This window comes from Bubalus bubalis, chromosome 11, assembly GCF_019923935.1.
Source record: "Bubalus bubalis isolate 160015118507 breed Murrah chromosome 11, NDDB_SH_1, whole genome shotgun sequence".
NCBI classification, from domain to species: domain Eukaryota; kingdom Metazoa; phylum Chordata; class Mammalia; order Artiodactyla; family Bovidae; genus Bubalus; species Bubalus bubalis.
The window spans coordinates 18,590,040-18,602,503 of NC_059167.1; the positions used below are offsets into that span (position 1 = coordinate 18,590,040).

At 45.9% G+C, this 12,464-nt stretch overlaps 2 protein-coding genes across 10 annotated transcripts in view; both read right to left on the minus strand.

Moving 5' to 3' along the window:
* Positions 1 to 9,836, minus strand: part of PAPLN (papilin, proteoglycan like sulfated glycoprotein) — a 52,224-nt gene extending 42,388 nt beyond the window's left edge. For 4 of the 5 annotated variants that reach the window (XM_044924752.2, XM_044924751.2, XM_044924754.2 and 1 more), the window contains exon 1: positions 6,061 to 9,836. In XM_044924752.2, coding sequence (XP_044780687.2) covers positions 6,061 to 6,142 — 82 coding nt within the window. In that variant the 5' untranslated portion in view covers positions 6,143 to 9,836. Of the gene's footprint in view, positions 1 to 5,175; positions 5,264 to 6,060 lie in introns of all 5 variants that reach the window. The other variant, XM_044924753.2, reaches the window with a different exon arrangement.
* Positions 9,837 to 9,986: 150 nt separating this feature from the next.
* The window catches only part of PSEN1 (presenilin 1), a 67,528-nt gene continuing 65,050 nt past the window's right edge, over positions 9,987 to 12,464 (minus strand). For all 5 annotated transcript variants that reach the window (XM_006055206.4, XM_006055204.4, XM_006055205.4 and 2 more), the window contains one exon: positions 9,987 to 11,241. In XM_006055206.4, the coding sequence (XP_006055268.1) occupies positions 11,086 to 11,241 (156 nt within the window). In that variant the 3' untranslated portion in view covers positions 9,987 to 11,085. The remainder of the gene's footprint in view (positions 11,242 to 12,464) is intronic.

The following is a 12,464-nucleotide window of genomic DNA, read 5'->3' on the forward strand; positions in this document are numbered from 1 at the left end:
CTCATCCTCTTCCTTCCACATGGACACACACACACTGCAAGAATCTGGGCTACAGTCTCCTCCAGAGAAGCCACTTGCCTGAACTTCCGGAGAAGTGCAGGGAGCTGGTGTGAGGAGACCCCCTCGCCCACCGTCTGCTTCCTGAGGGGGAGGGGCTCTGGCCCAGGCCCCTAAAAAGCCAATGTGGGCTGCGGTGTGGGGCCAGCCCCCAGGGCACAGGCCTGGAGGGTCCCTCCAGCCTCTTATGGGTGGCCTGGCCTCTGGAGCACAGCTGGTGTCTCATGGCTGAGCAGGGTGGCCTCGGTGCCTCAGTCATTGCAGAGAGAGGGCGAGGGGTATCATTCTCTGGGTGTGGTCCCGATGTGGGCTGGGCCTTCCCTGCTCTGTGCCTGCTGTCCCTGTGGGCTGTCAGGGAGGGGTCCTGAATTGGGACCCCCAGAGGCCAGCAGCTAAGACTCCTGAAATCCTCTCCCCTTGGTCACTCTCCACTTCTCTCCCAGGGCACTTCTCACCTCCTCTGCTGCTTCAGCTGCTGTATTTGGATGATTCTCACCCAGAAACTGAGTGATGTCTGTGCCTTGTGCCAAAGTCAGAGAAGCAGCGCCCTGCAATTCAGAAACAGCCTTTCCAACACTCAACTTATCGAAGGGAAAGTAATAACTTTTATCTTCTTGCTGTGCTTCTCTAACCAGTACATTTCAGACCCGTTACCCTGGACTCCTCTTTCAGAGTATAATGCTATTTAAAGATAACGGGTAGCGTGGTTACTTATGTATTAAGGCACACAGACATACACATGGATTAAGCTTGAGAATATGATGCTAAGTGAAATAAGCCAGAAACAAAAAGATAAACATCATGTGATTCCACTTCTATGAGTTACCTAGAGAAGGCACAGAGAAGGCAATGGCACCCCACTCCAGTACTCTTGCCTGGAAAATCCCATGGACAGAGGAACCTGGTGGGCTGCAGTCCATGGGATCGCTAAGAGCGACTTCACTTTTACTTTTCACTTTCATGCATTGGAGAAGGAAATGGCAACCCACTCCAGTGTTCTTGCCTGGAGAATCCCAGGGACGGGGGAGCCTGGTGGGCTGCCGTCTATGGGGTCGCACAGAGTCGGACACGACTGAAGAGACTTAGCAGCAGCAGCTGCAGAGAAGGCAACTTCCCAGGTGGCACTAGTGGTAAAGCAGCAGCCTGCCAATGCAGGCGACTTAAGAGACACGGGTTCCATCCCTGGGTAGGGAAGATTTCCCTGGAGGAGGGCATGGCAACCCACTCCAGTATTCTTGCCTGGAGAATCCAATGGACAGAGGAGCTTGGCGGGCTACAGTCCTTGGGGGTTACAGAGAGTCAGACACAACTGAAGCGACTGAGCACGCACACAGAGAAGGCGACTCATGGAGACAGGAAGTGGAATCCTGGTCACCAGGGGCTGGGGGCAGGAATAGGGGAGGAATAGGGAGTTAGTGCCTAACAGATACAGTTTCAGTTTAGCAAGATGAAGAGTCCTGGAGATGGATGGTGGTGACGGTTGCACAACATTTTGAATATAAATTCTGAATTTAAATACCACTGAAGGGACTTGCAGGGGGCTTGGGTTCAACTCCTGGGCAGAAAACTAGATCCCACATACTGCAACGAAGAGTTTGACTGCTGCAACTAACACCCAGCACAGCCAAACAAACAAATGTTTTTTTAAGAAAAGATGAAAGGAGTTCCCTGGTTGCCTAGTGGTTAGGATTCTGGGCTTTCATTGCTGTGGGCTGGGTTCAATCTCTGGTTAGGGAACTGAGATCCTATAAGCCAAATAGGATTTTTGCAGCTTGGCCAAAAAAAAAAATTAAGATGGTAAATTTTATGTCATGGGTGTTTTACCAGAATAAAACAACAAAATGCATTGGGAAATAAAACTAAAACTTTGATTTTCTTAAAACTCTGGAGACATTGCTGCCTGTGGCTGCCACTCTGGGCTGTGCCCTAGACCTGCAGGTCCCTCAAGATCCTCTGTTGCTTGAGCAACTTTAGTTAGAAAATTTGAGAAAACTTGCCTGCATTTTACAGGAGAGAAACCAGAGGCACAGAGCGGTGCTCCAATTTACAGTGCCCTCGTTCTGGAGGTAAGAAGCACAGGCCTTGGCACCAGAACTGCCAGGGCAGGGGCAGCCTCTCCCACTTTCTGGCCGTGTGTGTTTGTGACCGTTATTCATCTTCTCGAAGTTTCCATTCTCTCACCTGTGAAATGCGGATAGCCCTACTCACCGGTGAGATGAGGAGGCCCGAGACAATGCTTGTGATGGGCCCTGCGGAGGGTCTGGGCACGTCAATAGTAAATGCTCCATGGACATTGGTTTTATGGGGCAAGTACGTTTCTCTGGGGCTTTTTTGTGTGTTGAATGAGGGATAAGAAGTATCAGGAACCACACTGTGCATTACTCCTCCTGCATTCAATGTGGTGACACTGACCGAGGACAAACCCATACATTTCTCAAGACGTCACAAATGTGCCCTGGGGGAGGAATCCTGTTTGGATTCAACCCCGACCACCAATTTATAAATACTGGGTCTTTTAAGCGGATAAGGCCAACTGACCTCAGGCTTCAGAATCTCCAGCACAGCCTTATAAATGAAGGCAAAAGTGGTTCATGTTTGTTCGTACTTAAAACACATTCCCACACATGCGTCTTGTTTATGTATCATCCTGCATGGAAATCCCCTCCTGTGGGCCCCTAATCCACCCATTACCTCACTTATTCAGCAAACGTTTACTGAGTCACTTCTAGGAGCCCCAGATGGGTGGGTGAATGCATGCACTCAGCTCCCTCTTACCACGTCGGCCAGCTCGTCCCCTTACCTGGGGCATGGGAGGGTTTGAGCGGCTGGAAGGCACACCTCTGTGGTCCAAGTGAAGGTGCCCACATTGGTTTGCTCAGAGGCATCAGGAGTGCATGAGACAGTTTCCTCTGCTGGCTTCCCTGTCCCAGAGCCAGTCTGCAGACAAAGGCTGTCTGCTCTGAGAATAACAAAGGAGGGTGTTGGGGAGACTGAGGTGGGCCACAGGAACGTCAGCCCTCAGGGAGATGGAAGGAAGGAGCAGGTCCTGGCCCCTCACCAGCCAGAGACAGAATCCTGGAGCAACACAGTCTGGGAGCAAGGGGCTTGTCTTGTGAGAAACTGGCTGGGCAGAGGCGCAGGGAGGGGCTGCGGGAAACAGCTGGGTTGGCTGAGCTCCCAGTGGGGAGACGAGGCCAGACTTGTCTCCAGTCCCGGGGGGCAAGGGCTGGGGCCCTCTGAGGAGGCGGCCAGGCCTCTCCTGCCAGAAGGCTGGAGAGTGGCCAGGAAGATAGGCAGTGCCTTCCAAACACCCAGGGGCCAATGGGGAGGGGGTCCAGATGGCTGCTGGCCACTCCACTTGGCCGTCAGCTTGGCAAAGCCAGCTCCTAGGCCTGGTCCTTGGTAAGCTCCAACTGCAACAGGGCCACTCTGGGCCAGATCACCTGCCTTCCTTCACGGAAACGTTCGCCAGTGCATTTGACTTGAAAACAAAAATCAATTTATGTAGCAATTAACAAATGCTTGGTTTGCCTTGGTGAATCATTTCTTTCAATGACAAAAGTTGCATAATCACTTGTAACAAGTCTATGACTTTATTATTTACTGGTTTAAGTCATGACTCTATTGCACAAGCAAGGAAAGGGGGAATTCTAATCCTTGTTGGTTAGAAAGAATTCTCCAAAGAATGATGGGACAGTGAGAGGAACCGGGTCCCTGTTGCTCCTGAGGGTGGGCCGCCGCTCTGGGCTCACTGCCAAGTATCCATCAGACACCAAAGGGGTGTCCTGGCTTAGAGGGCAGGATCCTACATCACCAGAGTCAAAGGGGTGAGGCCACCGAGAGCACGTTAACCCCTAGGATGGCTGGTTGCACCATGAAAGTGAAAAGTGAAAATGTTGGTCACTCAGTCGTGCCCGACTCTTTGATCCCATGGACTGTAGCCCCTCAGGCTCCTCTGTCCATGGAATTTTCCAAGGCAAAAATACTAGAGTGGGTAGCCAGTCCCTTCTCCAAGGGGATCTTCCCAACCCAGGGATCAAATCCGGGTCTCTTGCATTGCAGGCAGATTCTTTACTTTCTGAGCCACCAGAGGTTCCCACCAAGGCTGAAGGCCTTAATAAACTGCCATGGAACCCAGCTCCAAATGCCAGGGAAGTAACCCAAGGAGGCAGAGTAGCCACATTAGAGACAGCCTGCCTTAGAGAGAGCACAGACATGGAGGAAATCAGTGTGAAAGCAGACTCCTGAAGTCTTCAGACCTTGCCCTCAGACCAGTTACCCAGGATAAAAATGCCCTTTCTCTCCCACTGGAATGTTACTCAAGCCTGATGACCTTTTCACACTGGATGACCTTCTTGTTGGACTATTCCAGAGAGGACCCCAGAACTGGGAGGGAAAGGGGCAGGGAGGCTGGGTTAGGGGGTCTCAGAAACAAGACTTCCCAAGGAGATATCACGATGGCAGAAGGTGGCATGGAGGTCATTTTTAACATCTCAGAAAATCCGAAGGAATCACACATTCACATCTATCTGGCTCAAACAAGTTAAAACTCGGTCATCTCATTAAATATTTACCGTATCTTATGGCAGATGTACGTAGATCCAGTGAGTAGACAGAAAAACAAATTATTTCCTAATGAGTTATTCAGTTCTTGGTGGACAAAAATCTCTGAAAATCTAAGTGAAAGATACAAGTTCAAAAAAAAAAATCTCTCTTCAGTTTCCTCGACAGATATGTGATAACCACATCGGGAGAGGAGGTACCAACCCTTAAAACACTCACTTAAATTCAGGTATTTAGGTATAGTATAAATACTTTTATCTAGCTGCTAGTGTTGTTTCCACTTTTAAATCATCCCTGTATGTATATCTTGGAATTTAGTGGCTCTTGACTAGCTCTGCTACGCAAGAAAACAAATGTAATCAGAATTTTACCCTCAGTTCACCTTGTGGTGTTCTATGGTAAAAGGGTAACAAAATCCTTTCCTTTTGCAAAAGGAATTGACCTTGGGTTACTACAGAATGAAAACAGTTTTATAAGGAAAAAAAAAAAAAAAGACAAACTGAGGCAGCAAGAGTACTTCACCTTCTCGCCTCAAAATTAAAGCCTCCTACAAACCTGGTTTCTGAGGCTTTTCTGTCTCCCGCCTTTCGAGGGCACAGCGTAGCAGGCACAGAAGGGCCAGCCCACGTGAGAGAATCAGTTTCTGTCAAGAACAAGAGGCTCTGTTGTTGAACGGTCCCTGTGGTAGGTCAGTCATCATCCTCCACAGTTTCTACAAGTCATTTAATGAAGGAGGTAGAGTTTAAGTAAATATGGAAACAGATTTAGTTAGCAAATTAGGTTTCCCTCTGGGAAACCAACACCTGAATTCAAAATCCAATTATCCTCGGGTATCTCCCACGTTCTTCCTGATTTTGTTTTTCGTGTATGCTCTTAGTCTTCTTGCAATTCGGATTCTTCCCAAACTCAGTTTAAATGTTATGTTGCTAGGGAAAACTCTGCCCTTAAATCCTGTCTTTCGTGGAGCCTTCCTTTACCCTGCATTCCCATTCAGACCACGTAGTAAATATTGTATTTGCTTGTACTCAAGCATGCTGCTGCTACTGCTGCTGCTGCTAAGTCGCTTCAGTCGTGTCCGACTCTGTGCGACCCCATAGACGGCAGCCCACCAGGCTCCCCCGTCCCTGGGATTCTCCAGGCAAGAACACTGGAGTGGGTTGCCATTTCCTTCTCCAATGCATAAAAGTGAAAAGTGAAAGTGAAATTGCTCAGTCGTGTCTGACCCTTTGCGACCCCATGGACTGCAGCCCACCAGGCTCCTCCATCCATGGGATTTTCCAGGCAAGAGTACTGGAGTGGGGTGCCATTGCCTTCTCCGCAAGCATGCTACCATTTCACTTTTAACCAGATCCTAAGTACTGGTGGGCAGGGTCTCCCCTGACTTTGGCACACAGAATTCCCAGGGAGAGGGGTTGGGCCACAAAAAGCTGTGGTACTTACCTAGTGATGCAGGAAATCCAGCCTCATTACTCCTGCTTCTTAATCTGCTTGAGTCATTCTTCCTTTTCAGCAAGAGCACCATTGTCAGGGGCCCTAAGAATCAGATACCTCTCAGCTGATGAGGACAAATCGTGATGCTTCTCTGGCAGGCTCTAGTGACACTGCCTACAAGATTCAGAAAACCAAGCGACGCCTGATTCCCACAGGAGGGAAGAACACCTTCTTTGCTCTTTGATGCCCTTGGCCAATGTACCCAGGAACTCATCCACCCCTTCTCTGCTTCTTAAGACAATAGGCTCTTTTTTTCTGCCACAGACTTATTTTTGACCAGTAATTCCCAACATTCTGTAAGGAATTCTCTGTGTAGAAACAAAAAGCTTTGTAGAGTGATTGGACAACATATGCTATACCAGGTCAATAAAAGTAATGTTGCTTTTTTCCATCATGTGACCTAGGTAATAATTTTTTAAAGATAATCCTCTGGCTTATAAAATCTCTGCACTGTACAACATACATCCTGTAAGTTATCTTGAGTCTTTACATTGAGTTAGATGTTTTTCTAGAAAAAATATTTTTCAGAAATGTATTAAAAATAATTAAGACTTCTCATAAATAGATTTAATAGTACCCTTCCACGGTGTGACCTGCTAAAGTCCGTATGACTGAATTTATGAGTGAAGGGTGGAAACAATGCATGTGTGCTTCTGTTTTCTGATAATGGCTGAAGAGTTCTCACAGTTACACGTGGGAGTACTTTCATGTGAGGAGACGAGCACACCTGGAGTCATGCAGTCTTTATTAATTTGATAAATAACAGGAAAATCTGCAATCATCTATCAAAATTATATCTTACCAAGAATTTGAAAGGTACTCTGAAAAGATGTATTCTCAGTCCATCTGAATCGTGTACAAAGCAGTGTTTGGAGAAGCAGCAGCCAGGCAATGAGCACGTGAAGGTCAGTGATCCCACAGAAACTCACACCCGGCACCTGGACTGCGTGGTGAACACAGCAGTCTATATGCACTGCTCTACACAGTTGACTAGGAAGCTGTCTTGTTGCAATGCTTACTTGTTTTTAAAGGAAAACTGCCTCCTGGGAAGTCTTTTCTGCTACACAGGCCAGGCTGAAGTGCTAACACCAGATTCCAGGGTCGATCGTGGACCCAACTACTTCCTCAGGGAGATGCTGAAGCTGTCAGAGGTCCCGGGAAACGGCTTTGACATTTAAGAGGGGAGTTCACTTCCGCACCAGGCCGATGACCTTCAAAGCACAGATCTGACGTGCACCACCCAGACGATTTGGAATGTGAGCGCTACAGTGGTCTTGTTGGGACAACTTGCTCTGTAACTTCAACGAGGGTTGTGAAGAGCTGAAACCACTGTTTTTAAGTCTCCTGTGTCTGGGGACTTTTAAAATCAAGTCTCTTCCCAAACTCCTACATTCAGGACACCCTTGGTGTTCAAAACGACAGATCAGATGGGTTTTTTATACTATACAAAAGCAAATTTAGAGAAAAAGGAATACTTTACTGAAAGGACTGGTTTCTGGAAGAATCAGGTCACCTCTGTAACATACATTTTTAAGCCCTCAATAACAGTAATCATGAATAAGGCTTTTGACAAGTAGAATTTTAGAGAAGCTAAAATGGTATTCACCAGAAAACAAGAGACTGCAGCTACAGTGAGGATACATTTGAGTCATTTTTGCTTCCTTAGACTCCAGCACCATGCCAGGAACAGGGAAGACATTGAACAAAACCTTTCTGAGTGGTTTCTGAGCTCATTTTCTTTAGGGCTAGATCATAAACAGGCGAATACAAAAGGCCAGGCCCTGGGGGTCAGGATCAGAGGTTTCCTTGAGATGTGTGACCCTGCGAGATCTTACATGGTGGTTTAACTTCTGTCTTACCTTCTACAAATTATGATTAAAACTAGATATATAAAGTCTGCTGAGGCCAAGTAAAAGTCAAGGACTAAACATATTATCTGTTTGTAACATAAGGAAGGTTTTTAAAACCAAGGAACACTTGAAAAAATGGAGATCCAGGAATTTAAAAGTTAAAAACACCACCTCATCAGTTGTTGCTTCTGTAGTGCAATCAATAAATTGTTCACTTGTGATTTTCTTCCACATTGCTTGGAAAGATTCTTTTTCTGATCAAAGTTTAGTCATTTATAATGAGTGCTGTGATCCAAGGACTACACACTCACCTGGTGAGAATCAGAAACAGAGAAGCAAGCACTTCTTTGAAAAAATGCTCTACAAATCCTCCAAATATGGTTGGAATTTCCACAGGCTGGCTTATGGCAACATTCTGTATGTAAACACTCTGTTTACAGTCAGACGCAGACATCAGTGGGCGCCATTCCTCCTACTCCCCTCCCCCTCTTATAAAGCAGGTCAGCTGGGCTGGGCATGCTTTGTCAATGGTTCTGGCTCCACGGCCATCGCTCGCCCCCGTATGAGGGCACATCCTCAGTGAAATTGCTGTTTTCTCTGGTGACAATCTATTTTTCATGGTGGAAGACTAGCATTCTGATATTGCAGAAACAACTGACTTGACTCTAAGAAGAAGGTTCAAAGGAAAAGTTCTGCATCTAAGACTGGCAATTGGAAGAAATAAGATGTTCTTCTCTCTATGCTGAGATGTGGCTCTGTCTTGCAGAAAGTGACAGGTCCACTGCAATCTTTCTACATAGGCCAGTAACACACAGGATGGATCTGAACACAATCACACACACCACACAACCTCTTCAAAGGTAAACCCTTCATGAAAGGCATAGCACATTTGGGAGCCTCACACAAATAAACTACTCAGGGCTCCCTTCAAGACTGCTTCAAGTCACATACTGCAGTTCAGGTGGCTTTGCTGTAGCTTGTTGAATCGTGTCCTCCTAGAAGAGAATATCCATGTTGCCACATACCTGAGGAGAAAAATGGCATCTTGGGGCAAGGGAGCTAAAGGAAAAAATAGAGAGATGACAAAACCTGCTCTCGGGCCCCAACTTTCTTGGCAGAGCTGTAATTTTCCCTGCAGTTCTCACAGCCCAGGAGCCAGTTTTTACACACAGGGTAGTACTGGCACATTTCTTAGAAGAAATTTTCCACAACAGAAAACAAATCCTCTAAACTCCACAGAGAACCCAAAGCAGATCAAATGAGAGCTGGAGAGAAACCAGCAAGAAGCTGAGGGAGAGTTGGCCTCTCTTCAGCCTCAGGGGGAAACCACGTTCCACATAGATGCTCACAGTATGACCACCATGGCTGAGGGCTGGCTGTGGTTGGAGAAGGGGTGTGGTCACCATGGCTGAGGGCTGGCTGTGGTAGGAGAAGGGTTGTGGTCACCATGGCTGAGGGCTGGCTGTGGTAAGAGAAGGGGTGTGGTCACTATGGCTGAGGGCTGGCTGTGGTAGGAGAAGGGTTGTGGTCACCATGGCTGAGGGCTGGCTGTGGTAAGAGAAGGGGTGTGCCTGGCAAAGCTTCATCCAGAGGTGCCATGTGCCCACAGCCGGTGACTATTTCTGTTCACTGTCCAACTGAACTGTTCAGGGGCTGAACTTGGCGGCTCTTGCAGAGGTACACTGAAATGAAAGGTAGGGAAACTGCAGAACACTCGTTGTGAGTTGCTTGAGGAATCACTCGGATCCTCTCCTTCATAGGACGTGGCCTCATCTTGTCCCACTGGCTGCTGGGGGCCTCTCCTCTCTTCTCTTGGCGGCTGGTTCTCCTCCAGACTCTCGGTTCTCCCTCAGCTCACCAAGAGAAATAACGGTGTTCTCCAAGCTTTGTATAGATACAACTGAGTCGTAAACTTTATAAACCACTGGCTTTTGGCTATTGGCTCAAATTCCGACCTACTGTCAAGAGACAATGGGTTGTAGTTTAAAAAAAAAGAAAGGAAGGAAAAAAATCAGGACAGAAAAGTGCTTCACGAGCAATTTTACTCTTCTTTAATTCTACTGTCTTTGGGCACACATTGCATTTTGCTATTGAAGAAATTATGACAGCAGGGCTGAGAGCACTGATTCATGACAGATTCTTTGTGCCACACAAAGAGCGAAATCCTATGACAACCGGACCATCTGCTCCCACAACAGGGCTCTTATTCACCACACAGGACAAGTGCTCGTGAGGGGGGTAAAGGGATGAGAGAGGGAAGGAGGGAGGCACCTGGAGGCAAGTGAACCTCCCAATATGCCTACAAATTAGGAATTTGTTGGAGAATCCAGAATTTACCTAAGGGTGATAGGAAATGTTGAGTTATAGTCCCATTATTTCCAGAAATTACTGAATTTGAACCTGAGGTTAAGACTTTTAAGATAAAGCCACCTCAAATAAGTTCAGACTGGCCTTGGGAAGAAATGGCAGCCACAGATAGTAATGGGCTTCAGTGCTTGAGAAGAAGTGTCAAAATCAACCTATACCTCTGACTTGACTCAGGTGAAAAAAAGTCTTATTTAAAAATAGTAAGTCTGCAGCAAAAAGTCTGAAAGTTTGAGTCCCTTCCCATCATTCCATTTTGCTGCTGGTGCCTGCTCTCCTTATGGTATCTCTCGAAAAGGTTCAGAATTCAATACAGATTTATTAGGTTGATTTTCAATATGTAGCTTAAGATGAAGAGTCCTGTTTGGTTTAAACCATTTCATTTAACCTCCTAATAATGGTAGTCCTGAGAGTCTGCAGCGTTGGTAAAGTCCACCTGTGACCACAGGTCAACCTGCTGGTGGGAGCACAGCAACTTTTTGGCCCATGGCTTTGCCTTGTCCTTGTCCCTCAAATCTGGTAGTTTCTGCATTGAGGGACTTAGTTCACCACAATGACGTGTTCAAAACCGTTTTCTGTAGAAGCCTCCTTCCAACGCCCAATAGTGCAGGTGGTCAGGAAGACTTGGAAGGAAGCTGCAAGAAGTCCAGCTGGGAATCTTGACTTTGTTAGATGTGGACACCGGAAAATCACCTTTGTCCTCCCCAGATTTTATTATAGTCAAAGGAGAAAAATCCATGAGATTATAACTGTAAATATGCTAGATATAAAACTGATGGAATGCTAACTGGTCCATAAAGGGCTGAACAAGATAATCTGTGGCAAAGTAGAAAATAAGCCCAAAGGTGATAGAGACTGGAAGAGCTGGTAATGCTTTCTTGAAAATGGCGAGGAGCAATAATGTAAGGCACAAACCCTGTGGAGAAGGGGGGAAAAACACAAACGCAGACATAATTATCCAAGTATTCTGTGCAAATCAACTCAATCACAAATCTTGGTCTTAATTTAGTTAACTGAATATACAGTCCTTTGAGGTTAAATTTTAGAACAAAAGTTTTTTCACTGAATCTGGAAACACTTATTTTTCTTCACAATAGAGATTATTATCCATATATTATTGATATTTCACCCCCTAATTCTAGGTAGGGAATAGAATCTGAAAATAAGCAAAATGATTTTTTAAATAAATTAACAACACTGAAATTTCTATCTAAAATATTGACTTGGCTACTGTAGGTTTAGTTTGGCTAGCTAACAATCCCAGAGGTGAAGAACATTCTTTATGCTGTCTGGGGGCAAAGAGGTGCTCATGGAATAAACCAACAAATGTTTGTTTATAGTGTATAGTGTTTTCTTGTAAACACAGAGCAGCTATATAATACAGCCCATTTTTTTACCCTAACTGAGACACTAAAACACATCCAGAAAACTAACCTTAAAAGAGAAATAAATGAAAATTCTAACTGGTCATATGCCCAAGATAAATCACAAAATAAATACGTAAGTAAAGGCTCTCATCTAACCTCTCATCCAACTTCACTCATACACACACACACACACACACACACACACAGACACACACACGAGACATCACACCTCCAGCAAAAACAGCAGTAAGAAATATCTTATGAATTACTTAAAATCACAGTTCTGAAAGCTTCAGGCTCACACTGTGACTCTATAAGCAGAATCTACGTGTGATCAGGCGCTATGTTAGCTTTTCTTGCCTCATACTGCCTGCCCAGAGGGCACTGGATGTTGCAGGTCGTGGCGTTAAATGCAAAACTGCCACCAAACCCACACTAAGTGAGGAACTGTTTACCCCTTTAAGACTGATCTAATTCTCTACATAATTATTTATGCTGCCAGGCTTGAAGCAGTGGTTCCTAGTCAGAGGTGCTTACCAGAATTTCCTGGGGGAACTTAAAAAAAAATACACAATTAAAACAAACAATATCTCAGAGAAGCACTGTTTTAAAAGCTCCCAGGTGATTTCAATGTGTGGCCATGTGGAGAAACTATTCGGGTGAGGTCCAATTATTTGTGTTTTTAAAAAGCTCCCCAGGTGATTGGAACACTCAGCCAAGCTAGGGTTAAAAGAACTGCCTTTTAATCAGAGTTTTGAGATAAGGAGTTTTA